The sequence below is a fragment of the Rhinolophus hipposideros genome, assembly GCF_964194185.1.
Source record: "Rhinolophus hipposideros genome assembly, chromosome: 20".
NCBI classification, from domain to species: domain Eukaryota; kingdom Metazoa; phylum Chordata; class Mammalia; order Chiroptera; family Rhinolophidae; genus Rhinolophus; species Rhinolophus hipposideros.
The window spans coordinates 53,328,833-53,351,408 of NC_138066.1; the positions used below are offsets into that span (position 1 = coordinate 53,328,833).

At 58.2% G+C, this 22,576-nt stretch overlaps 1 protein-coding gene across 1 annotated transcript; it reads right to left on the bottom strand.

Annotated features, from left to right (window-relative positions):
* Window positions 1-194: 194 nt before the first annotated feature.
* Window positions 195-13,044, bottom strand: SECTM1 (secreted and transmembrane 1; the record flags this gene model as incomplete). The annotated part of the gene is made up of 6 exons (XM_081028045.1): window positions 12,975-13,044; window positions 4,393-4,520; window positions 3,932-4,243; window positions 3,199-3,243; window positions 2,836-2,999; window positions 195-215 (listed from the first exon to the last, which is right to left on the bottom strand). Exons 2-6 carry the CDS (start codon window positions 4,472-4,474, stop codon window positions 195-197), a joined length of 624 nt encoding a protein of 207 aa, XP_080884171.1. The 5' UTR covers window positions 4,475-4,520; window positions 12,975-13,044.
* Between the last annotated feature and the right edge of the window lie 9,532 nt (window positions 13,045-22,576).

Consider the following 22,576-nt stretch of genomic DNA (forward strand, 5'->3'; position numbering starts at 1 on the left):
GGTGACTGACTGTCCCAGCCCCCACCCCTCCTGCATGTCCGCAGTACACATCAGGGGATGGAGACAGGACGGTGCGAGGCACATGGGCAGGAGAAGGGGGACCTGGGTGGGGCTCAGGCTCCAGCTGCCCTGTCCTCTGGGTCACTTCCTACGAGGACCTTATTTGTGCCCAGGAATCTGGCCTATCACGTCAGTCACTCCCCGCAATGTGGGGGCTGGAGGGGGGGAGAGAGAGAGGAGGGGGACAGGCTCTGCACTGTAAGGGCCCAGGACTAAATCTCCTTTAGAGACATGCTTGAAAATACAGATCAGCAACAAGAAGAAATCACACTCGCGGACCCAGACCTGCTGTCGCCTTCCAGCTTTCCTGTTGGGGGTGTGCTGGGGTCACAAGGACTCTCTGCCCCCCCCATAATCTCAATATTAAAATGACCTTTGATTTAATTTTGAATGTAGAAACATTTTTGTTCTGTTTCACGAGAGATGGAATAGATTTCTGTTGCCCCCCCGCCCCCCCCGCCAAGCAGGAAGGCCCCGGGTGCCTTGCCCACTGTGTCTGACTGGCCTGCCCTGTGGTGGCACAATCCTAGCATTGCAGTAGCTGAGCCTTGTTTTAACACGCGAGATTCAAAAGCAGCCGGTTCCCGTGGGGCCACAGGTGGCAGCACCAACAGGGACCCCATGTGGGGTCCTTGTGGTGAGTGGGAACTCCCACAGGTCTGCGTCTCTTGGATGCCTTGGAACGTTGTGCCACTTTAAGACATGTGGCAGCTTCTTTTACATCTTCAGGTATTTTTCCACTTATTAATACAAAATTTTTATTTCCCAGCTCATTTGATGGTTTCTTTCTTTTCTTTTCTTTTTCAGAAAGATTTTATTGGAGACGGGGAACAGGACTTTATTGGGGAACAGTGTGTACTTCCAGGACTTTTTTCCAAGTCAAGTTGTTGAACTTTCAATCTTAGTTGTGGAGGGCGCCGTTCAGCTTCAAGTTGTTGTCCTTTCAGTCTTAGTTGTGGAGGGCGCAGCTCAGCTCCAGGTCCAGTTGCCATTGCTAATTGCAGGGGGCACAGCCCACCATCCCTTGCAGGAATAGAATTGACAACCTTGTGGTTGAGAGGACGCCCTCCAACCAACTGAGCCATCAGGGAGCTCAGCGGCAGCTCAGCTCAAGGTGCTGTGTTCAATCTTAGTTGCAGGGGGCACAGCCCACCATCCCTTGCGGGACTCAAGGAACTGAACTGGTAACCTTGTGGTTGAGAGCCCACTGGCCCATGTGGGAATCGAGCCGGGAGCCTTCGGAGTTAGGAGCTTGGAGCTCCAACCGCCTGAGCCACTGGGCCGGCCTCATTTGATGGCTTCTTGATTGTGTTATTTATTTTATTCATCTTAAGCATTCGTGTTATGGATGCTTGTCAAAGAATTGAATGTACAACTTGTAGAAAAAGCCCTCCAAGAGCTCAATAAAAGTGCCAGCTAATTTACCTACTTTCTTGTTTACATGTGGGGGCTTTAAAAAATGTATTTTAAGAAAATATCAAGGATCTGTTGCCATTAAAAATGCATCTATAGGGCTGGCTGGCCAGTGGTTCAGGTGGCTGGAGCGCCCGGCTCCTAAGGCCGAGGACACCGGTTCGATTCCCACATGGGCCAGTCAGCAGCGCCCTCTACAGCTAAGATTGTGAACAACGGCTCTTCCTGGAGCTGGGCTGCCCTGAGCCGCTATGAGCGGCCAACCTACAACTGGCAACCAATTTCCTCAGCCGGAAGGGGGCGGGGCGGGGGGAGGGAGGAACGCAGGCACCTAATACCAAGGTAACTATCCTGAGAAACAACTGCTTCAACCAGAGTGGGGGGGCGGCGACAACAAGGGGGGAAAACAGCAAAACAAAAATGCATATATAGGTATATGCAGGGGCGATTATGAAGACATCTGGCATTAAACGGGTTTGGGGTGGGGGAGGGCCAGCAGGCAGTGCAGACAGGGCAGGGGGGCCCAACCTGGGACAGACACACGTGTGGCTCTAACCGCCTGAGCCACCGGGCCGGCCCAGGTCAAGTGGTTTGAAATTTGGGATTTTCACATTTTGGGCGGCAAGGAGAGGGAGCAGAGACAAAGAGAGACACAGGCACACTGGAGACTGAGGTGGGCGAGGGCCTGTCTGGGTCTCTGGTGTGAGTGGCTGGGATAAGGCCAGGACACTGCAGCCTCTGAGTGAGGTCACCGTCCCTGACCTCTGTGTAGGACACAGAGGAGACCCCCAGCACACCAGTCTCCTGCCAGCAGACAGGGACAGGGTCCTGCTTCCTTCTGCCACCTTGGGCACCTGCCAGCCCAACGGGGGAGAATGTGCCCACGCTGTGCAGGCAGTGCTGGTTGGGGTGGGGATCCTGGGGCTGGATTCCGGATGCCAGATGGACTTCATCACCCTCCTGATGGGCGCCCATCCTCAGCTCAGAACTGGCTCCTTTGGGGGGGGGATGGGAGGGATGAGAGCTGGCAAGGAGATGTGTGTGCACGCCCAGGCACACTGTCGCAGACACACCACGTGCCCCACATCCTAGGTCTCGTGGAAGTCCAGTCCCCCCCACTCCATGCTGCCCTCCAGGATGTGTGGGGACACAGTGACAGCTTGGGGACAGTGGGGACCTGGTGCACCTGGCTGGGGTCCTCTGGGGGAGGGCCACCAGTTCTCTGGGACCCGCACTCCCTCCACCTTCCCTTGGGCCCTGGTGGGTACAAGGCCATGGGGCCCAGTGTCCACACAGGGTCCTTCCTGACCTTGCCCAAGCAGCCCGCGACCCAGCCCATAGACCAGGCCGAGAGCCTTGTACCTGCAGGAGCTGCTGGGTCCTGACAGAACGGCGCCTTCTGAACCAGGACAAAACAAGGCCAAGCCCCAGGATGGAGAGGATGATGATGAGGAGGATGGGGCCCATGGGAGTCCGCCTCTGGCTCTGGGAGATGGCTTTGGGCTGGGAGAATGTCATCTCTGGGCCTGCAGGAAGTGGGCGGGGCCTCCATCATTCATCACTGGCTCCCACAGGCAGAAGCCATTGCCCACCTTGAGCCCTCCCTGGGGGGTCATCACCACCATAGCCGGGAAGCCCAGGGAGGGAGAATGGGCTGGAAAATGGGGTATACAGGCACCCCTGAGGGTGGGAAAGCTCAAGGGGAGACGCCAGGCGGCTCCTTACTTGTAGCTCTGGAGAAGAACGGCGTGAAAGGTAGACCCGGTGGCTCTGCTAGGGAGAAAGGGGAAGACAGCCCCCCAGGTGTCAAATGACACCTGGGTACAGGAGTCCAGGAGGTCTCACTGGCCCCCTCCCAGGGTCTGGCCAGGCTGGAGACCGTTCTCAGCCACTCCCACTGCCCCTGGGGGTGAAGGGGACCCAACCAGCAGTTCCCTGTCCCCAGAGCTCAGTGACCACAATGGCATTAGAACCAGATGTGGGGACCACAGGCCTTGGAGGGGGTGGTGCAGACGTGAGGAGTTTTGCAGCAACGAAAGAGGGGGCAGTGGGTGAGGGGGCTCTAAGGGAGGGAAGGGATCAGTGCCCTTGGGGAGGGCGTCCATGGTGCAGGGGCCGCCCTGGGGAGGACATGGAGGGGAAACAGAAGAGGGGAAGGTGTTCTCTGCTGAGTGTTTCCATTTTCTCAGTGAATCAAAGAAGTGGCCGGGTCCTAAGAAGTGAGGGAGGGAGGGAGTGAGCTGGCATTGAAGGTAGGAGGGTGGTCAGAGAGGCATTGTGGGTCTGGGGCAGCGCAACTGGCTCTTGAGGTGGACAGTGTCCAGGCAGGCTGCGGGGGAGAGTGAGTGGACCGAGGGCGACTGCAGGAAGGGGAAGGGGCTGAATCTTGTCTGGTTTCCTTTGCAAGAATCAAGCCGGCCGCCCCACTCACCCCGCCCGCTGTCCTCCCCCCACTCACCTGAAATGTTCAGGGTGGTATATTTAGACGTTCTTTGGTGTCCAACCATCTTCCACGTGTACTGCCCCGCCTGGGTGTCCTGGGCTCTCTCTGTCACCAACTGCGCCGTGCCTCCTTGAACTCGGAGCTGCCACCCACCCTGGGAGAAGTGTCCCTGGGCTACGTCTTTGAAGATGAGCTGACACTCCTTCCCGGGGACAACCAGGCAGATGGTGATGAAGACAAAGGGGTTGGACATGTTGCAGGCCATCTCAGCACGCTCACCCCTGGACACAGAGACCACGCCACTGGTGCAGTTGGGGTTGTCCCATCCTGTGTGGAGGGAACAGTCACACATGTGGGTCATGACTGGGCCTCAGGACATCCACCAACAGCCCTCCCTGGGTCATGGTCATGACCTGAGCCTGTGCCCCGCTCCCTCCACCCCTGCCCTGCAGAAAGAGCGGGACCTCAAGACTTACCACCTTTATGAACACTCAGGGAGGCGGGCAGGAGGGCCCAGAGCACCATGGGAACAAGCAGGGAGGGTGCAGAGGTCAGCATGGCCAGCAGGATCCCGAGTCCTCCTCACTGGTTCTTGGGACACTCCCTGAGAAGAGAAGCCGATGGGTCAGAGGCCCCTCTGGCTGTTGTACAAGTGGCGGCAGCCGGGCCTGGGCAGGCAGGGTCCCTGGGCTCCTCCCTCATTGTTGATGCTGAGATGCCAGCGCCCCTGCCTGACCCTGCGCCATGCCGCCGCGCCCCTCCTTCCCTCTGTACCTTTCCAATGTGTGCAGTGCTGGCCACTGCGAGACAAAAGGGACACGGAGTGGCTGGGGAGCAAGTCCATGGGAGAGAAGCCGTTTACCCCTTTCATCTCTGTGATTAAACATGTGGAACTGCTGGACAGTGCGAGCAAGAGAGGCGACTCGGGCCATGGAGGGTCCTTGGATCTCACACGATGCTAAGACCACATGGATAGCCAGCCTCTTGCCCCACTTGTGCTACCCACAGCCAGGTGCTCCAGCTTATTCTGGACCCCATTAGGGGACACTTTGCCCCTTGCCAGATTTGCTCTCATCAACAAGACGTGACTTCAGGAGGAACTCACGAGTTGTGATCTGAACGCCACGACTCCCACTTCCTGAAGTGTGACATTGATCCTCGCTGCTTCAAACTAGTTAAAAGTGCTTTGGAATTGCTTGCCACACCATTTGTTAACCCTTGGAGGTAAAAATAACAGACTTTCTGTTTTGTTTTTCAGTAGCTTTAGGTTTGCAGGAAAGTTGGACAGGAAGTGCAGAGAATCCCGACTGCTGACTGCCTGTGGTCTCGCCTACTCCTGGCCTCACAGCAGGGCTGGTGGCCCTTGGGCCTGCATGTCCCCGCCAGGGTACTGGGAGGCCCTTCCCTCCCACTTCAGCCCTACTTCACGACCCCACCAGCCAGCCCCAGGGTCCCTGGTGGGAGTGGGGCAGGGTGGACAAACCCGCTGACTTGGGGCCAGGCAACCCAACTTGCCCTGCACGGTCTCATGATGGAAGGAAAACGAGTATGTCCAGATCTTGAAAGAAACATCCAAGTTGAGGTTTCAAGAACGTAAAATGCAAACCCCACGCTCTGCCATCCTCCTGAACGCCAGGCCACACCGCTGGGAGGACAGGCGGGGACTGACACAGGGAGTGTCCATGGCCAGGGCTGGCCCAAGTCAGGACACCACCCACAGGCCGACCAGGCAGAACAGAGGGTCAGATGGCCAGGCCAACGGAGGGATGATGGGTTCTTCTTCCCTCGATCCACAGGGAATTCGGGGGTGCTTGTGCTCTGGTCTGCAGTGGACGGTGCTCACTCTGGGCATCCTGGACAGGAAGCCATGCCACAGCCAGAGTGGCCTCCATGTGGTACGAGCCTATCCTCCTACGAACAGACCCTGAGTCTCCTCGACAGGGGCTTTGATGAACGGGCTTTGCTGTGCACACCCAGGCATCACGAGACTGTATGAGTAGCCAAGTTCTGACGTTTCACAAATCAGAGGCAACCGCCATGACCCAACGGCCGTGCCTTGACTACGCCCGGCGTCTGTGGACTCAGCAGCAGGACCGAGGGCTGTGCTACCACCATGCGTGTGTGTCATTGTCACCGCCACCCCCTCCATCATCTGCTCATGGTCATCAGCGCCATGGGCCCCCAGCACCTAACCTGCGCCCACCACAGGCCTCTCCAGCCGCCCACTCTCCCTCATCACACACTTGCTGTGTTAGGCATTGTTTGGTGCCCCCTCTGCATTCCTAAAACACAGAAAAGCTTTACTTTCCTTGTTTCTAACAGTGTGGCTGTGCCTGGTGGGTGGGCCTCCTTTCGCCATCTTGCCAGGCCTTTGCGAGCCCTTTGTCCATTTTTTGGGGATTGTCTGTCTTCTCCTTGCGGGTTTGTAAGATTCCCTTGTTTTAAAGCACTGAACCGTCATCCACGAGGCAGAAACATTCCTTGTGCTGTCACTTCTCCCTAGATTGCTTCTGGAATAAAAGGACTCCACACGAATACGCGGTCCTGCCCGTCTTTTCCTTAAAGTTTCAGGTTTCGTTTTAAAATTGTTTTTTGTTTGTTTGTTTAAGTGTCCTTTTCAAAAGGCCTCCTAGACTGTGAAGCAGCCATGGGTGGCCAGACTTTATCTACTTTTACGTTCAAATCTTGAATCTACCTCAAAGTCATTTTGCAAGTGACATGTGACAGGGTCCGACTTTGCCTTCTTCCAGTCGGCTGGCAGGAGGGGTGTGCCCCAGGCATTTAAAGGGTGAGGTACCACATCCCCTCGCTGACGTGCCCCTGGCACAGGGATGGGGGGTCCAGGTGCTGCCCCAAGTTTCCAGCCACTTTGCTGTCTGTTCCCACCCCAGGAAGGCAGGGCCTCTCTCATCGCTCTCTTTATGTTTCTTAGATGTTTGTTTCCCCACAAGGACATCTGTGGCACTTTAATCAATTTTTCTCTTAGAACCAGGAGTTTGGTGAGTGGATGGGTGGCTACCTGATCCTGCCTGAACCTGCTCAGAAAAGCATGACACAGGCTAAGATTTCACAGTTGAATGCCAACCACAGGCAGCCTTTTCGTTTTCGTTGCCTGTCAGCAAACACCAGGATCAAACACCAGGATCAGCATAAATCATTAAATGTTGCTGGAAACCTTACGTGGATGGAAGGTTCTAGAAAGAAATGTCACAACTTCCTGTGCTGGGGCTTTTCCTGGCACTGTAGATAAGATCGGCTCAATCTTTTTCCTGAATACTTTTACAAAACAACTTTTCTTAAGTTGGAAAGGTCTGACACACAAAATACACCCAGCGGCTCATTGGGTCTAAAGGCTTCCTGGCTGATTGGCGGCCGTCATCCCTGTTCCCCGGACAAGAGCCCACTGTGACCTCTGCCCAGGCCCTGTCCTGCCCGAGACTGGGCTGTGCCCTGAGCTGCATGTCGCAGGGAAGGACAGGGAATTCACCTGTGTGGTCTCAGCAATGGCCACTGGCCAGGACCCCAGGAAGCCTGGGGCAGGCCATCTGCATTTCCGTCTCCTTCTGCCTCAAGAACAGTCTGTGGGGCCTTTACAGGTCCCCTCATGTCCCTCTAGGACTTCTCTGGGCCACTCCCCTGTCACAGGGGCAGGGCTTCTGCAGGTTACGTCTTCCTCCCCTGGCGGCCTCAGCCATCAGAGGACTCAGCTGTCTCTACTCTGCCATCTCCGGCCAACCTCGACCTTGCTGGAACCTTTGGCCCCCACACTTCCCGGCAGATGGATGTGGGTCCCAGGACCCCCGTCCCAGGGGCAGGGGGAAGCAAGCCAAGCTGTCCCCTGGCCGGACATGGGGACACGCTCCCCAAGAGGCCAGCTCAATCCAGCACTTGCAGAGATAGGTAAAGGCACACGTGAGCAGGTGGGCAGGTGTCCTCAGGGCCGTGTGGAGGATTCATCCCAGGGAACCCAAACAAGAACATGCCCTGGGCGACCAGGTCCTGGGCACTGCTAGAAGGGTAGAACATCCTGTCGGAAGCCTGGTGCACCCACTGAATGCCCAGCGGCACTGATGGCACCCTGAGTCCTCTGTCCATACCTGTGTGTGGCCTCGGGATATAGCGGGAAGGGCCGGCGTGACCCCGGCGTGGGAGAGCCCTGGCCCTGTCCAGAAGGAAACCCCCCCGGGAACCTTCCCGGCACATCTTCCCGGTTGTTTGTCCTTCCTGATAAATTGGAAGTCATGTTTTAAGTTCCATGTGAACTTTCTGAAATGGTGACTGAGAATAAATGAAAACAGATGGGTCATTGCAAACCCTGTGAACCACTGTGGCTTCAGGGCCTCAATCCCTGCTGGGGCAGGGCCACCCGGCGTGACTGGGCCACCTCCTCTGGGGACCCTCCTATGATCCTATCCCTGCTCTTGACCCCCTGCATGCCTGCCCCACCCACGCCCTCTCAGGCACATGGCGCTGGGGGTGGGCGGGTGCTGGTGTCTCCCTCAGGGCCTCCCCAGGCTCTGCAACCAGTAGGTGCTAAATCTCTGGGGACCGGTCCAGCCTCCCTCAGGGCAGCTCCCATGAAGGGCTCCATCAGTAGCCACAGTAGGTCCTGGGCAGGCCACCTCAGCCCCCAGCGGAGCTGGGCAGATTGAAGCTCACCTCTGGTCCTCACCTGGACCCAGGTGGTATGAAGAGTTGCGTTTATCTAACACATGCTGACCTGCAGAGTTGGACTTGGGAGGAGTGTGTGTTGACGAGCAAAGTGAAAGCAAAAGGAAGGCAGCCTGGCCTCTGTCACATGAGGCAGGCAGGGTGAGGACAGCGACCTTTGCCTGCATGGCCGTGGCCGTCTGATGAGGTGGGCGTGCAAAGCCCCGAGCCTGGGTAAGTCCCGGCCTGGGCAACCTTTGCTCTCAGGTGTTCTGTCTGCCTGCCAGCCTCCTTGGCCCCGCCAGCCTGTGTGTTCTCACGACACCACGTACCCTGAAATCCTAACAATTACTTTACACTGACTCATTTTTCAAACCTCAACATGTTTTAGCCTCTCCTTAACAAATACACATCTGTCGTCATCGTGTGCTACATACACATAATGAAGTGGCTATGGGACAAACCGGGAAGTGCCATGGGCCTTCCTCCCCCAGCTGGTGTCCTCCCGCGGGGGTGTGACCCCTGGAAAGATGGCTCTTGGCCATCCTCTGCTGTGACTGCCAAGGGAGGCTGGAGCCTGTGCCCGCGGAGGGCATGGGCTCCCAGACAGGTACTGGCTGGGGCTCAGGCTTCTCCTCCCATCCCCCAAAGCCTGTGGCCTTCTCTGAACCTTTCCCAGGCCCTGGATGGCCCTGCCCTCGACCCAGACACCTCCTGGTCACTCTTCATGTTTTTCCTATGGTCCTGCCTCTCTGTGAAAGCCCGTCTATGGTTCCAGAATCTGGATAAAGGGACACCCTGGTCAGAATCCTCTGCCCCAAAACTGAGCGACCCTTGGGCTGGTGCCACAGCCCCCATCACAGTCCCCATCACCATCTGTGACAGTGGGTGGCATGGAAGGCCAGCTCTGCATCTTTGCCAGAGCCTGGATGGATGAGACGTTTGGCCAAGCCACAGTGCAGCCCAGGTGTCTAAGTCTGCAGGGCCCTGGTGAAGGCGGCACGGGCATCTGGCTGCGAGCCAGGGCCTGTTTCTGGCAGGCAGCCCAGCCTTGAGGTGGGGTGAGCTCATCTGAAGCTGGAGCGAGAGAAGGGACACTGGCCTGCAACTGTCCTAAGCAGCCCTTCTCAGTGACCTCCCATGCCAGCGACCCTCACAGCGACAGGTCTCCACCTGGGAGCATGCTGGGGTCCCTAGGAGGGTCAGACATAATAATTGCTGCCTGGACCTGCCCTGAGGGTCCTCACTTATTGGTCTGAGGGGCTTGGGACTCAGAACAGAGTCAAGGGGCTGGGGGAGACCCCGTCGGGCATTCCAGGGAGTCACTTGCTCCAGGCTGAGATGGCTGTTTGGTATGCAGGCAGTGCAGGTAGGGAGAAGGGGCTGGGTGCAGGGAGCAGCAGCACACCCTGGCAGGGGTCAGGTGTCAGGAGCAGTCCCCCTTGGGGCCAGCCCTGCAGACCTGTGTGCGGCAGGTACAGGAAAGCCCTGTGTCAGGAGCAACCCCCTTGGGGCCAGCCCTGCAGACCTGTGTGCGGCAGGTACAGGTACAGGGCTGCACAGCCCTGCAAGAATGGGCCCCCAAAATTGTTATCCTTAGTTTGAAAAGGACTGAAGGGCTGAGGAGACAGGAGGAGGGCAGCGGGGTGGGGTGGTGGAGTGGCAGGTCTGGTTCTGACCTGTCCGGGGTCTTCAGGAGGCTGCCCTCAGCAGAGGGCCCTGGCTCTGTCTGGATAGCAGCCCAGGTTTCATGGCATTGGGGGTGCCACCCAGGACCAGCGACTTGTGGCCGCTTTGTGGAATTTATCAGGAGAAAAGGCACTCTGGAGAAACAGGCCCCTCTCAGCTCTCCTGGCGCAGTACAGACCCTCACTCACGTCTGATCATCAGGTACGTGAGCAGTCACGCTGTAGGAGGAGTACGTCCCGTGTGATATTTGGGACACACCTATATTTAAAAAGTGATTTATTGGGGTGGCTGGTTAGCTCAGTTGGTTAGAGTGTGGTGCTAGTAACACCACGGTGCCGGTTCAATCCTCGCATGGGTCACTGTGAGTTGTGCCCTCCTTAAAAAAAAAACAAAAAAAAAACACAAAAAACACCCCAAAACCACATTATGTTTAAAAAAAAAAGTGATTCATTATCTGATACAAATGTGTTTGTACATCTGGCAGCTCCCCTCCCTCTGTCTGAGGCCTCACAGTTGTAGTAAATGCTCCAAAAGACAGAAAAAACCAGAGAGAGGGAGGCCAGAGCGACAGGGAAAGTGCCAGCAGATGGCAGAGACCCCCTGGGTGCAGCACAGGGGGGTGGGGTGTGTGTGTGTGTGTGTGTGTGTGTGTGTGTGTGGCCAGGACTGCGGGCCTCCAGACTTTGGACTTGGGAAAAACATGGAACAATTCAGATTTCTCTCAAACCATCCACCCACCAACTGGCATCTGTGAGTGGCGGGGCCAGGTCATGGGGGCCTCCATCTCCACAGCACCCCAGAGCACCTGGTGCTGCTTTAGGCGGCACTGGCACTCAGGCAACAGCCAGGCATAGGCACTGGTGTTCACCCAGGGAGGCTGCATGCAGCACTGACCCGCAGGCCGGCCTTTCACCAGCCACGGAGAGGTGACCAACCACCTCCAGAAGACAGCTGCTGCCTGCAAAGGCCGTGCAGCCGCAAGGCTCTGTTGCCCATGTCCTGTCCCTGCTGCTGTGGCTGGGAGGGGACCCCAGCTAAGCAGGACAGTCCCCCAGGCTAGGGCCAGGCGAGGCAAGCCTCCCCATCTCTCACAGCTGTGTCCTCCGCTCTGCCGGGCTGTCTCCCCCACTCCCCAGGCTCGAAAGCACCTCCTCTGAGAACGCCCCTCCCCCCGGGGCCCTGGGGCTGGAAGTACATCTCCCCCCACCCCACTGTCGCAGGCCCGGGACAGGAGGGCCTCCCGGGGCTCTGGCTCCGCTACACACTGGCACTGACGCTGGCGCGGAAAAGGCTTTCACACTGCAAGTCGTTAACCAGGGGCGGATTACTGATTCCCGCTGCTCCGCAAACTGAAAATGAAAGGGCCGGTGGGGTGCCCCGCGCCTGAGTCAGGGGAACTCCAGGCGTTTCTTTCTGTTTTGGCGACGTGAGTCCACGGCATGTGTGTGCCTCCACGAGTGTGCACACTGAGTGTGAGTGCCGCCATCTTGGCCTGGGTGGGAATGCCTTCGCCCCACGCATGGTCAAGGGGAAATGTTCAGACTTAGGGGACCGGTGGCCTGAGATGCCGCCGGCCTGCGCCTCCAGGAACGAGCCTGGGGATGCCCTGCAGAGACGCAGGTCCTCACGGGGACTCGTAGCCCCTGTCCTATCCCCTCCCCTGGCGTGCACTCTGCGTCCCTGGTCCTCTAGCACACGGACCCGGGACCGGCACTGAGCCCCACGTCTCTGCGGCAAGAGGCCGACAGCGCTGGTGAGGGGCGTGGGGTCCGGCGCTCCGCACGCTCTATCCCCGCGTGTATCCGGCCACCCCGAGTACACGGAACCCCAATACCCGGAGCCTCGTCCCCGTCCTCGGAGCCCCTCACCACATCTCCAGCCCCCCCGGCTGGCGCGCCTCTCTCCTGCGCCCCGGCTCCCGGCCCGCGCGCCCCTCACCTGCGCCCCGGCTCCCGGCCCGCGCGCCCCTCACCTGCGCCCCGGCTCCCCGCCCGCGCGCCCCTCACCTGCGCCCCGGCTCCCGGCCCGCGCGCCCCTCACCTGCGCCCCGGCTCCCCGCCCGCGCGCCCCTCACCTGCGCCCCGGCTCCCGGCCCGCGCGCCCCTCACCTGCGCCCCGGCTCCCGGCCCGCGCGCCCCTCACCTGCGCCCCGGCTCCCGGCCCGCGCGCCCCTCACCTGCGCCCCGGCTCCCGGCCCGCGCGCCCCTCACCTGCGCCCGGCTCCCGGCCCGCGCGCCCCTCTCCTGCGCCCCGGCTCCCGGCCCGCGCGCCCCTCTCCTGCGCCCCGGCTCCCCGCCCGCGCGCCCCTCACCTGCGCCCCGGCTCCCGGCCCGCGCGCCCCTCACCTGCGCCCCGGCTCCCGGCCCGCGCGCCCCTCTCCTGCGCCCCGGCTCCCCGCCCGCGCGCCCCTCACCTGCGCCCCGGCTCCCGGCCCGCGCGCCCCTCACCTGCGCCCCGGCTCCCCGCCCGCGCGCCCCTCACCTGCGCCCCGGCTCCCGGCCCGCGCGCCCCTCACCTGCGCCCCGGCTCCCGGCCCGCGCGCCCCTCTCCTGCGCCCCGGCTCCCCGCCCGCGCGCCCCTCACCTGCGCCCCGGCTCCCGGCCCGCGCGCCCCTCACCTGCGCCCCGGCTCCCGGCCCGCGCGCCCCTCACCTGCGCCCCGGCTCCCCGCCCGCGCGCCCCTCACCTGCGCCCCGGCTCCCGGCCCGCGCGCCCCTCACCTGCGCCCCGGCTCCCGGCCCGCGCGCCGCTCTCCTGCGCCCCGGCTCCCGGCTCCCCGCCCGCCGGCTGCGCTCCTGGACGTTTGGCTCCGCGGTGGGTGTGCGCGCTCAAGCGGGAGGAACAGGAGAAATTTGAGGGCGGAGCCAGGGGAGGAGGCTGCGGGCACCGGGATCCAGAACCCGCGTGAGGCGCCGCACCCAAGTCCTAGATGCAGGAAGGGAACCGGGTTCTGGGAAGTCACCCAGTCTCAGGAACTGTCCCGAGCTCGCAGGAAGTGTTTATGACTTTCTTGGTAGTGAATTCCTCACGAAATTTATGAGACGCTATGGGGACAGAGCCAGGAGTGCAGTTTCCAGGCTCTCGGCCTCACATAGAAAGGTGTTGGCTCAGGTAGTAAATGGCCATCAACTGTGATTGGATGGACATCAGCTGTGGCTAGTTGGTCGTCAGCTGTAAGCAGTGAGCCATTGGCCACTAATATAACTGCTGTGGCTACGCTAGCAGAAAATGGGGGCCAGCAAGAAGATGGTGGCTGAGCCTGCAAGCGGTGCAGTGACGGTTGCGAACAGTGTGGCTCCTGCTTCCTGTGTCTCCAACCCAGCCGCCAGGGAGAGTATAGTGATATGACTCCCCTACTTATGGCTCCGTGGGTGTTCCTTTTTGGCCTCACCATGTCCTGCGTTCTTATGTGGGGAGCAGGAGCTGAGACCTCGAAGGCCGCCCCGCACGACAGACGCACGTCATTAGATGGTCATTCTAAAGAGAACAGGGAAACAACAATGGCTGTTTTCCCAGGAGAGCCATACTTGGAGTTCTTCCCGCCGAGCTAAACAGATGCTTCTTTGGGGAGCTGGGTGGGTTCACCTCCCTGCCAGGATCAGGGGACCCCCAGTCCTCGCCTGTGTGTGTCACCCACACTGGAGGAGCTATGTGCCCAAAACCCACAAAGAGGTCGGGAAGAGAAGAGGGGCTGTGATTGGAGGAGGGGCGTGTGCAGGTGGAAATGAGAAGTAATGGAGGGAGCCTGGTGAGGGGGGGAAGGTTAAATTGCCCATAATTAGCCCTGAGCAGAGGGAGCCCTCCTGCCAGCTCTCTCTCCACCCAGGGTTCTGCGAGGGGGAAGGGGGCCCAGAGACACATTGTGCACAAGCTCAGGTATCCCGGGGGCACACCTGTGTGAGGTCATTCCCAGTGGGCATGGATACACGCAGAGCTGCCTGGGAGAAGCACTGGATGCTTTGAGTTTGTTCAGGGGGGTGTGCATTTCTCTGCACATAGTGGTTTGGGTGCTTATTACAAGGTCACTATAATACACTTACCCTCGAGTCTCCGGAAGTGGGAATAAGGAGGCCTGCGTGAGTTCACTGCAGTGAGAGCAGAGGGCAGAGGTGTCTGATCCGTTCTCTGCACGGCTCCGCGGCTGGCGGTTCTGGGGCTGCTGGAGGGAACCGGTGTATGGACAAGCGTGTTCAGCCTCACCGGCTTTCAGAAGCACCTTCGTCCACTTGTTTCCACTCCCCACTGACCAAACTGCTTAAACCCTCCAAGCTTCACCTTGCTCATCACAGAGGGCCTGTGTGTGGATCCTGCCCACAGACGTCTTTTCTCAGCTTCACCCGGGGCCACTGGAGCCAGGAGTCCAACAGCCACGGGAAACAAGGAGACCCTGGCCTGGCGCCTGGGAGAGGCGAGAGGCGTGGGGTGACAGTCCCAGCTGGGGGGTGCAGGAGAAGGGTTTGTCCCCATCCAGAGTGACCAGAGAAGCCCTGGGCAGGGATGCCCGTCATCGGCCCAACACTCCCAAAAGCCCACAGGAAGACAGAGGTGGTGAGGGGAGGGAGCATGGGGTCCTGCAGGGGCTGCATGGGGAAGGCCGGGGCTACGGAGGAGGCAGAGCCCACATGTATTGGTGGTTTAGTTGTGGGATGAGGTGGCCTGGAGGTTCCCAAAGCCTCCCCTTCCACGGGAACCCAAGCTGACATCCTCCCTGGCAGGCAGGGAGCAGGGTAAGGGACAAAAAGGTGTGTCTGGGGCCCCAGGGGAGCTGTCCCCACAGGCTGTGGACCCATGAGTGGGCAAGTCCTCACTTGACATGCAGCGATGCCCCACTTTCATGAGAAGAGAGGATGATGCAGAACGGAATTCTGGGAATCCCTTGAATTTCAGGGGTGGCCGAGGAGGGGCCCAGACTGGACACAGCAGAATGTCCCAGCTGCCTCACAGGTGATGTCTAGAACATCCAAGGTACTTCAGAGGGCAAGAAGGGCCAGTGCTCCAGCTGGACGTGAGGTCTGAAGGTCAGCCAGCAGCCTGTCCTATGGAGCTGGGCAGAAAAGGACAAAGTCCTCCAGAATGTTCCAAGGGGCTAGCCTTTGGACAGGTAAAATGCAAAGCCAGTGGTTCTCACAGGATGACCTCATAGGGGACATGGGCAGTGTGACACCTTCCCCCAAAGAGGCCCCCTCACACACACACCCAGAGCCAATGAAGCACTAGAGAGAGGCCTCACAAATGACAGCCCAGCCTGGGAACCAAAATGCCAGCCCTCTGTGTCCCCTCTGCCATCTGCTACCGCCATGCCCCACCTCTGGGCCCAAGGGATGGGCTTGTGCCTGACGCCACTTCCCAAGTCAGCCCACCCCTCTCCTTTCATCCAGCTCCAGTGGGGTCGCCCAAGTCACTGGGGCTGCTCAGGCAGGAGGGTGTGAGTCTTTCCTCCCTAAGCAGCAAGGTGCTACTAGGAGTTTGATGAACACCAGACCCTTATACAGCTTTTACGTATCTGGGTTTTTTCTTTTTGTTTACTAGCTTGTTTTTTTCTTTTTAAAGTAAGGCAGTAGCCTTACAAAGGACTCGAATGTCATTAAGACGATACAATGAAGCGAGCTGTGGTGTCTTACAGACTGGCCCTAGCGAACATTTCTTTATAGAGCTTTGTAGCAATTTTCTGTGTATCTGCAAACCTGCATCACCGCCAGGTGACAGGTCCTGGCTCCTCCTCCCGTCTCCTCCTCCTCCTGATGTCTCATCCTTGGTTTGTCTTGAATCACAGCTTCTCCTTCATCACATGATCCGTGAAATTTCACTTTCTTCTGGTTCTGGGAAGTTCTAAATTTCAGTTATGATTTCCTCTTTAACTAAAAAAAATCATCCAGCAGCATGTTCTTATGTTTCAGCAGTGCAGTGGTGTTCTCTGTCACCAGCGAGTGACTTCACCTGTCCCCTTCTCTGCGTCTCCACCGTTCTTTTTCTCTTTTTAATAAAAGTACAGATATATGAATGTTGATATAGCAGCTGTTCTTTATTTTAATCTAAGATTTTTGCTTTTCTGTTCTTGTTCTTCCAGTGTAATGTAATTCTAATTTATCTGTTTTGGAAACTTTTTAAGTTTTAAAATTTCAGACTTATTTTAAATTCTTGCCCCATCTACTATTTCTGCTCCTGATGGAATGAAGAACTGGCTGTAGTCGCACAACAGCCTAGACCACTGTCCCTCCGTGTCTTTCCTTAAGGAAAGAAGAGTCTGTGAGATCGTGCCTTTCTGGGACTTCTGTTCCTGTTCTTGTGTTTACACCTTATGTCTCTCTGTCTGGTCCCCAAAAGATGGTTTGCAGCCAAAGACGGGTAAGATATCTCATGGGAGATACAACCTAAGCCAGGCGGGACCGAGTGGGGACCCCCAATGAGCTGCCTTAGAAGAACAAGGGAAGGGGCCTTGCCTCCCCTTTCCCCTGCCTGGGAAAGTCTGTTGCGCGCCCTGGCTTTTCCCTTGCAGCTGTTTGTGAGAGAAGTCATGAGAACAACAAAGATCAGTTCTCTCCGCTTATCTCTACGGAGCTGTTACAATATGAGAGACTTGACCCTGAGAAGGTACAGACCTTAGGTAAGACATCATGGGAACTTGTACTTCGGCTGTTTGAAGGTTAAAATAATTGGCTTGGGATGTTTCTATAACGTGACAAGTGAGTCTCACAAACCGTGCCCAAAACACTGCTACTCCCTTGTACACTTATCAATAAAAGCCTCCAGTCGGCTTTGCTCAGGGCTCCAGTCCTCTGAGACTGAGAGACCCCTGGCCTTCGGAGAGATTTAACTGCATTAAGTCTCTGTTTCTTTCTTAAAAACTTCACCCAAACCGCCCCTTCTCGCCTCCTCACTGCCCTTGTTGTGCGGGACGCGACAACTGGCTGTTGTTTTCCCCATACACCTGGCTGGTTGGTGCCTGAGCAGCCCTGGAAGTTCACTGTCTTGGTAGCTTTCTCTACAATCAGTCTCAGCATTAACCCTTCCTTGCTGAGGCCCACTCTTCCATGTCTGCAAGCTCCTTTACTTTCTTCAAAACATTGCAAACTGCTGTCTGTATCAGTGTGCCACATTTCTCACTAAATTCTGGGGTGCTTTCCTTGCTGCTGTAGGTGTGTGTGCCCTTGGGGCCCTGCCCTTGCATGTTAGTTTGGTGATACTTTCCCGAGTCTCCCTCCCCCACTGGTCTTCCCAACACATGTACAGGAGCAGCATGTGAGGAAATGATAACAAGGGGGTATTTGGGGGCCCCAACGGTGGATGAGTCCTGGATGGGCAATCCCAAAGGGCCGGCCCTTAGCTCCTTCCTGGGCCCCAGTGCCCAGCTGGCACTAAGCACTCCAGTCTTTCCACAGCTGGACCAGGATGGGCACAGACCCAGTCACAGCTGGGCCACAGCTGATTGGACTGGGGACAAGAGCTTCACTTGTCCACATCCTTTCCTTTTGGGGACGTGCCTGGCCAGCACATCCTGATGTAGTGTTCCTGCAGTGTCAGCTCTTCCTGGCAGGGGGAGGTCTGGGGATGATGGGGGGCCAGCAGGGCAGGCTCTCCAGTGGGCGCCTGCCTCTGGTGGCTGGGTTTACACATTAAAACACGCTCTCAGTGTTCATGGTACAACATTTACAAAACAGATGCAAACACAAAGCTGACACCCTCCTGTGATGGCCTTCTGGGGATGGCCCCTCTGCTCACATGCAGAGGTTTCAATTGACAGGACAGAGAACATACACAGTGCCAAGTTGGTGGCCCTGCCCCTCTGTGTGCCAGGAGCAAGTGACAGGCGCTTTTGTGAGATGTGCTATCTGGAAGCCCAGGAGGCATCTCCCAGCCTCCTGTACTCAGAAAAAGGGAAGAGCCCCTGACACTCTGGGCTGTGGTCTCCACCCCCTTCTGCCCTCAGGGTCGGGTCGGCAGAGGTGAGAAGAACATTGCATCCTTGAGGCTGAGAGGTGCCCTCCCCTCTAACCCTTACTGTTCTGGGGCACACAAGGCCGAGGCCCCTCCCCATGCTGCTTTATGCCTGCATCCCCGCTGGCTTGCTGGGTCTGCTCCCTCTGGTCCCCAAGCAGCAAGACCCTGTCTGGTGCCTCAGAGCTCAGTGCATGCGGGCCCAGCTGGCGTGAAGTGGGCGCCTAGGGCCAGTCGGTGTGTGGGTCTGGCTGGTCTCTGAGTCAACGGGCCTTTCCCAGGGCCTGGGTGGGGCCTGCAGTGCTGCCCTCCTGGGCGGCCTGGCCTCTAGCCAGCCAGCTGCTCCAGACCCCGACACCCGGGGAGCACTTGGGGCCCTGCCAGGAGTGGGGTCCCAGTGGAGCAGAGTGTGGGGTTCAGACTCAGCGCCATGCAGTCCTCTTCTGTGGGGGCCGAGCACCCCCACGGGTTTTTTTCCACAACATGACATTCTCTTTTATGTCGTTAATATTTGCTGGACTCTGTTCTGATGATGTGGATTCTATCCCAGCCCAGTTGTTGTTTATGCAGCAGACATGGGGCTGAGTGGGGGCCAGCGCCCAGGAGACTGTGCCCTCCTCCCAGGAATTCCAGGGACCAGCGGTGGGAAGGGATCATGCTGCTTTATGGGTCTGAGCCTTTGAAAGCACAGCTCACCCTGCTCACCCGTCCCCCACATGCCCCGAGATGGTGCTGGTGCCGTCACACCCCCCACCACCCTCTCACTTTGGCTGCCAGCCTCCACTTCCCAGAATTGCCAGGGATTTAGGACACTTCCCCAGGAAGACTAAGGGCGACCTTAGTGCAGGGTGGGCCAGGGCTGGTCCTGCAGGATGCGAGCCCTTTGATCCGAGGCCTAGGAAGAGGGAGGAGCTCCAGAGGAGTCTCAACACCAGGGTCCTGACCCAGGGGAACTCCTCAGCTGGGCCTGGGCGACGGGACCCAGAAAGACCTTCTCCACGGCAGCTAGAAAATGTCGGTTAAGGGAGAGGGTTCTGGGTATCCGTGTGGAAGAGGGGCTGGGGAGGAGCTTCCCCAGAGACCCTTGGAAGCCAAACTGGTGGCTGGGTAGAGGGCCTTGGACAGACAGACGGCTGGCCCACAGAGGAGCCCAGCTGTCCACCTCTCTGTGTCCCATGGGAGAGTGACCCCAAGACGGCTGTCCTGGAGAGCGAGACATCTGGGCCCAGAGATCCACGGGTTCCTGGAGTGGTGGACTGAGCTCCTGCTCCCCCTTTTTCAGGAACCAGTAACGGTCCAGGTCTCCCAGGTAGGTTCGTAGGTTCAGAGGGAGGCTCGGTGGTGTCTGCCCGGAAGGGCTGAGTCAGGCCAGGCATCTACTTCCTGCTGTCCTCCATCTGTGCTGTTCTGTTACAGCAGCCCAAACGGACCAAGACACTGTGCAAACAGAAAAGGCTAGTTTTTAAAATTACAGAGTACAAGTCCATTTCATTGTAGTAAACTTGGCAAAATCAAAGCTTTGTGTGCAGAGACAAACCACCGAGAACCCCAGGCTCTGGAGAGCATGAGGTCCTTCACGTACCCCATGCAGCTTTTGGGCACCCGCCATGCGCTGAGCTCCAGCAATGATTTGACCATTTTCTTTCTGGACTTTTCTTGCCAGATCACTGATTTGTGACATCCTTTGTTACAGGTTCCTTAGTGGTGCCTAGAAGTGGCCCCCAAGTGGGCTGTGCTGTACCCCTAGGGAGGGCAACCTGTGGGTGAGGGACCTGCCTGCAGCTGGCTGAGACATCTGATGACACAGGCATGGGAGGGTTTCGGGCGGAAGGCAGCACCAGGGTGAGATGCTTCCTTGGGATTACAGTGAAAGCTCCAAGGTCGCAGAGCAGGTTGTGGCCTCATGCAGACTGCTACAGAAGCATCACATTTCTCCTTCTACCTGAAGCCCAAGCAGCCAGAATCAGTGGGACAGAAAAGCCGGCAGTGATGAGCCATCCTCCACGCCCCCGGCCCCGAATCCGGCCAAACAGCTGCCTAACGTGTCACTGGAAATAATGCAGCGGGTGGCACTTGTCAGGTTACAACTCATTGAAGAAAAGCAGGTATGAACCAAGGCTTACCATTTGTAAATATTTGGGTGTTTAAGCCAGCGTGAGTGGAGACTTCTGTCACCTGCGCCCAGACTCTGTGATGTGGCCACACCTGCCGTGTGCCCGCCATCCTGCTCCCGTTTCTCTAAAGCACAGACCGCATCTGGGCCTTGGCTTGTCCGTGGCCTCCCTGACTCCCTGCCACTCCTGTGGGTGGATGGGCTCCTCCACGGCCCTCCGTCCTTCCCTCCCTGCCTGGTCCTCTCCAGCCTCCAAAGAAGCCTTGGCCTATCTCAGCAAAGGCCCGGAGGCAGAGCCCTAGGGCCCCACTGGTGGGAACATGACGGTGCAGCCAGTGGGGGACACAGTGCGTTGGTTCCTCAAAAGCTCGAACATAGAGTCACCGCGTTTATGACCCAGCAAATCCACATGGACTTATATTCAGCCTTAAACAGGACGAGGTACAGACATGCTACTACACAGAGGCCTTGAACACACGGCCCTCAGAGGGAGAAGCTGACACAAAGGCCACACAGTGTGTGGCTCCACGAGCATGAAATGCCCAGAACACGCACGTCTGGAGATGGAAAGCACACTGCTGCTTGCCAGGGGCTGGGGTGGGCATGGGAGGGGCTGCTTAAGGGGTACGAGGTTTCCTTTGGGGGCACGAAAGGTCCTGAATTAGATGGGGGTGATGGCTGCACAGCACTGTGAGTGTACAGACCTGAACACGGGAAAAAGCCTGTCGGGCTGGGTGTCCAGGTGCCTGGACCTTGAGCGGGGCCCAGGAGCCCAGCTCCGTGTGGAGCCAAGAACGCTGGCACCACCCATCTCTGCTGGCACAACCCTTCACAACACGACCAGGTCTGGCTGGGGTCACAGCCATGGGCCGGCCCAGTGTCCATGACCTGGCCCAGGTCCTCCAAGCCCACCAGGGGAATGCCAGGTGACACGAACACAGGAGGGTCCCCTGTAACGGTGGGATGGAGACCACCCGCTTCCTGTCCTCACGGTGGGGCAGCAGGAGCAAGGCAGAGGCCTGGGAGCTTTTTATTATGTAAAAAGCTCAGAGTTCCACACAAATGAAGAGAGTGAACAAATCTGGATGCACTCCAGCCTGCTTTCCATTCCTGGCCTCTTCCGTTTCCTCTGCCCCACAGCAGCTTGGAACTAGGTCTGGGGCCTGGCTCCTCATGTCGGGAAACGGCTGGTTGTAATCAGCTCAAGGTTTCGCCACCTCCTACCCAGGGCCCTCCCTGATGTGTGTGAATTCAGGCCTGCTCGATGGGCTTGCGCGCAGCTGAGATGCGAGGGCGCGAGCAGCAGCATCTTTCGTAGAGGTTTTCTGAATGGAGAACTGTTCGAATCAGGCCAACGTCCTCGAAACCCATCAGTCCTGTCCCCCAAGCCATGGATGTAAGGGTGGCTTTTTGTCGCTATAATTAAGTCCAGCACTGAGAGCACGGTGTTGAGCCCCGTGGGTGTCTCGTGGCGTGTCGCCTAAGGCCGAGGACAGGAGCAGCCGGAGCGCTGTCCTGACAGTTGGTCTCGAGTCGCGACCTCCCACGGGGAGCAGTTTTGGGCTTTGCTGAGGGCCCTGCTGCGGGTCTGCATGGCATGTCGGCAGCCAGCCCAACACAGGGACAGCATGTCACTTTCCCACGTTACTGGATGTTTTCAAAAGCTTGGATGTTAAGGAGCTGGCGTTTTAAGCAGTGCCAGGGTAAACTTGGGGTCAAACCATTTCAGGGTGATATGAGCATTGTGTGGCGTCCGCAGGCTGCCCCAGCACTGCCCACTCCTCGGGGCCTCTCTCCAGTTCCCCTACAACAGAGACACCCAGGGTGCGAGCCAGTCCTTGTCATGCCTCAGCAGGCTGCCTGGAAGTTTCTGCAGCCAAGGGCGAACTTTGGCCTGGGCAGCAGGGCACTGGACGCGGGCAGGACGCCTCATGGCTCCAGTTCTAGGGTGGCTGCACCAGCCCTGTTTTCCACAGGATCGATCTCTGGGCACTGCATGTGCTCCCGGCTGTGACCTCAGCCTGACCTGCAGAGGGAGCCAGGGGCTCTGGGCCCAGACAGCCCGGGGAGACCTGGGCCTTTGCAGGCCTGAGACCCTGGGGGCAGGTGGGGCCTGTCAGCATGGGCCTCGCTCGCCCTGTCTCAGGGCGCAAGCCCCTGTGAGTGTGCAGGCCTGTCACCCAGGGCTTGGCACATGGTGAGCCCCAGACAAGCATGGCTGTCACTGGAGCTTTGTTTACCAAGATGAGGCTCAGAGCTCCTGGGGCAGGGTCG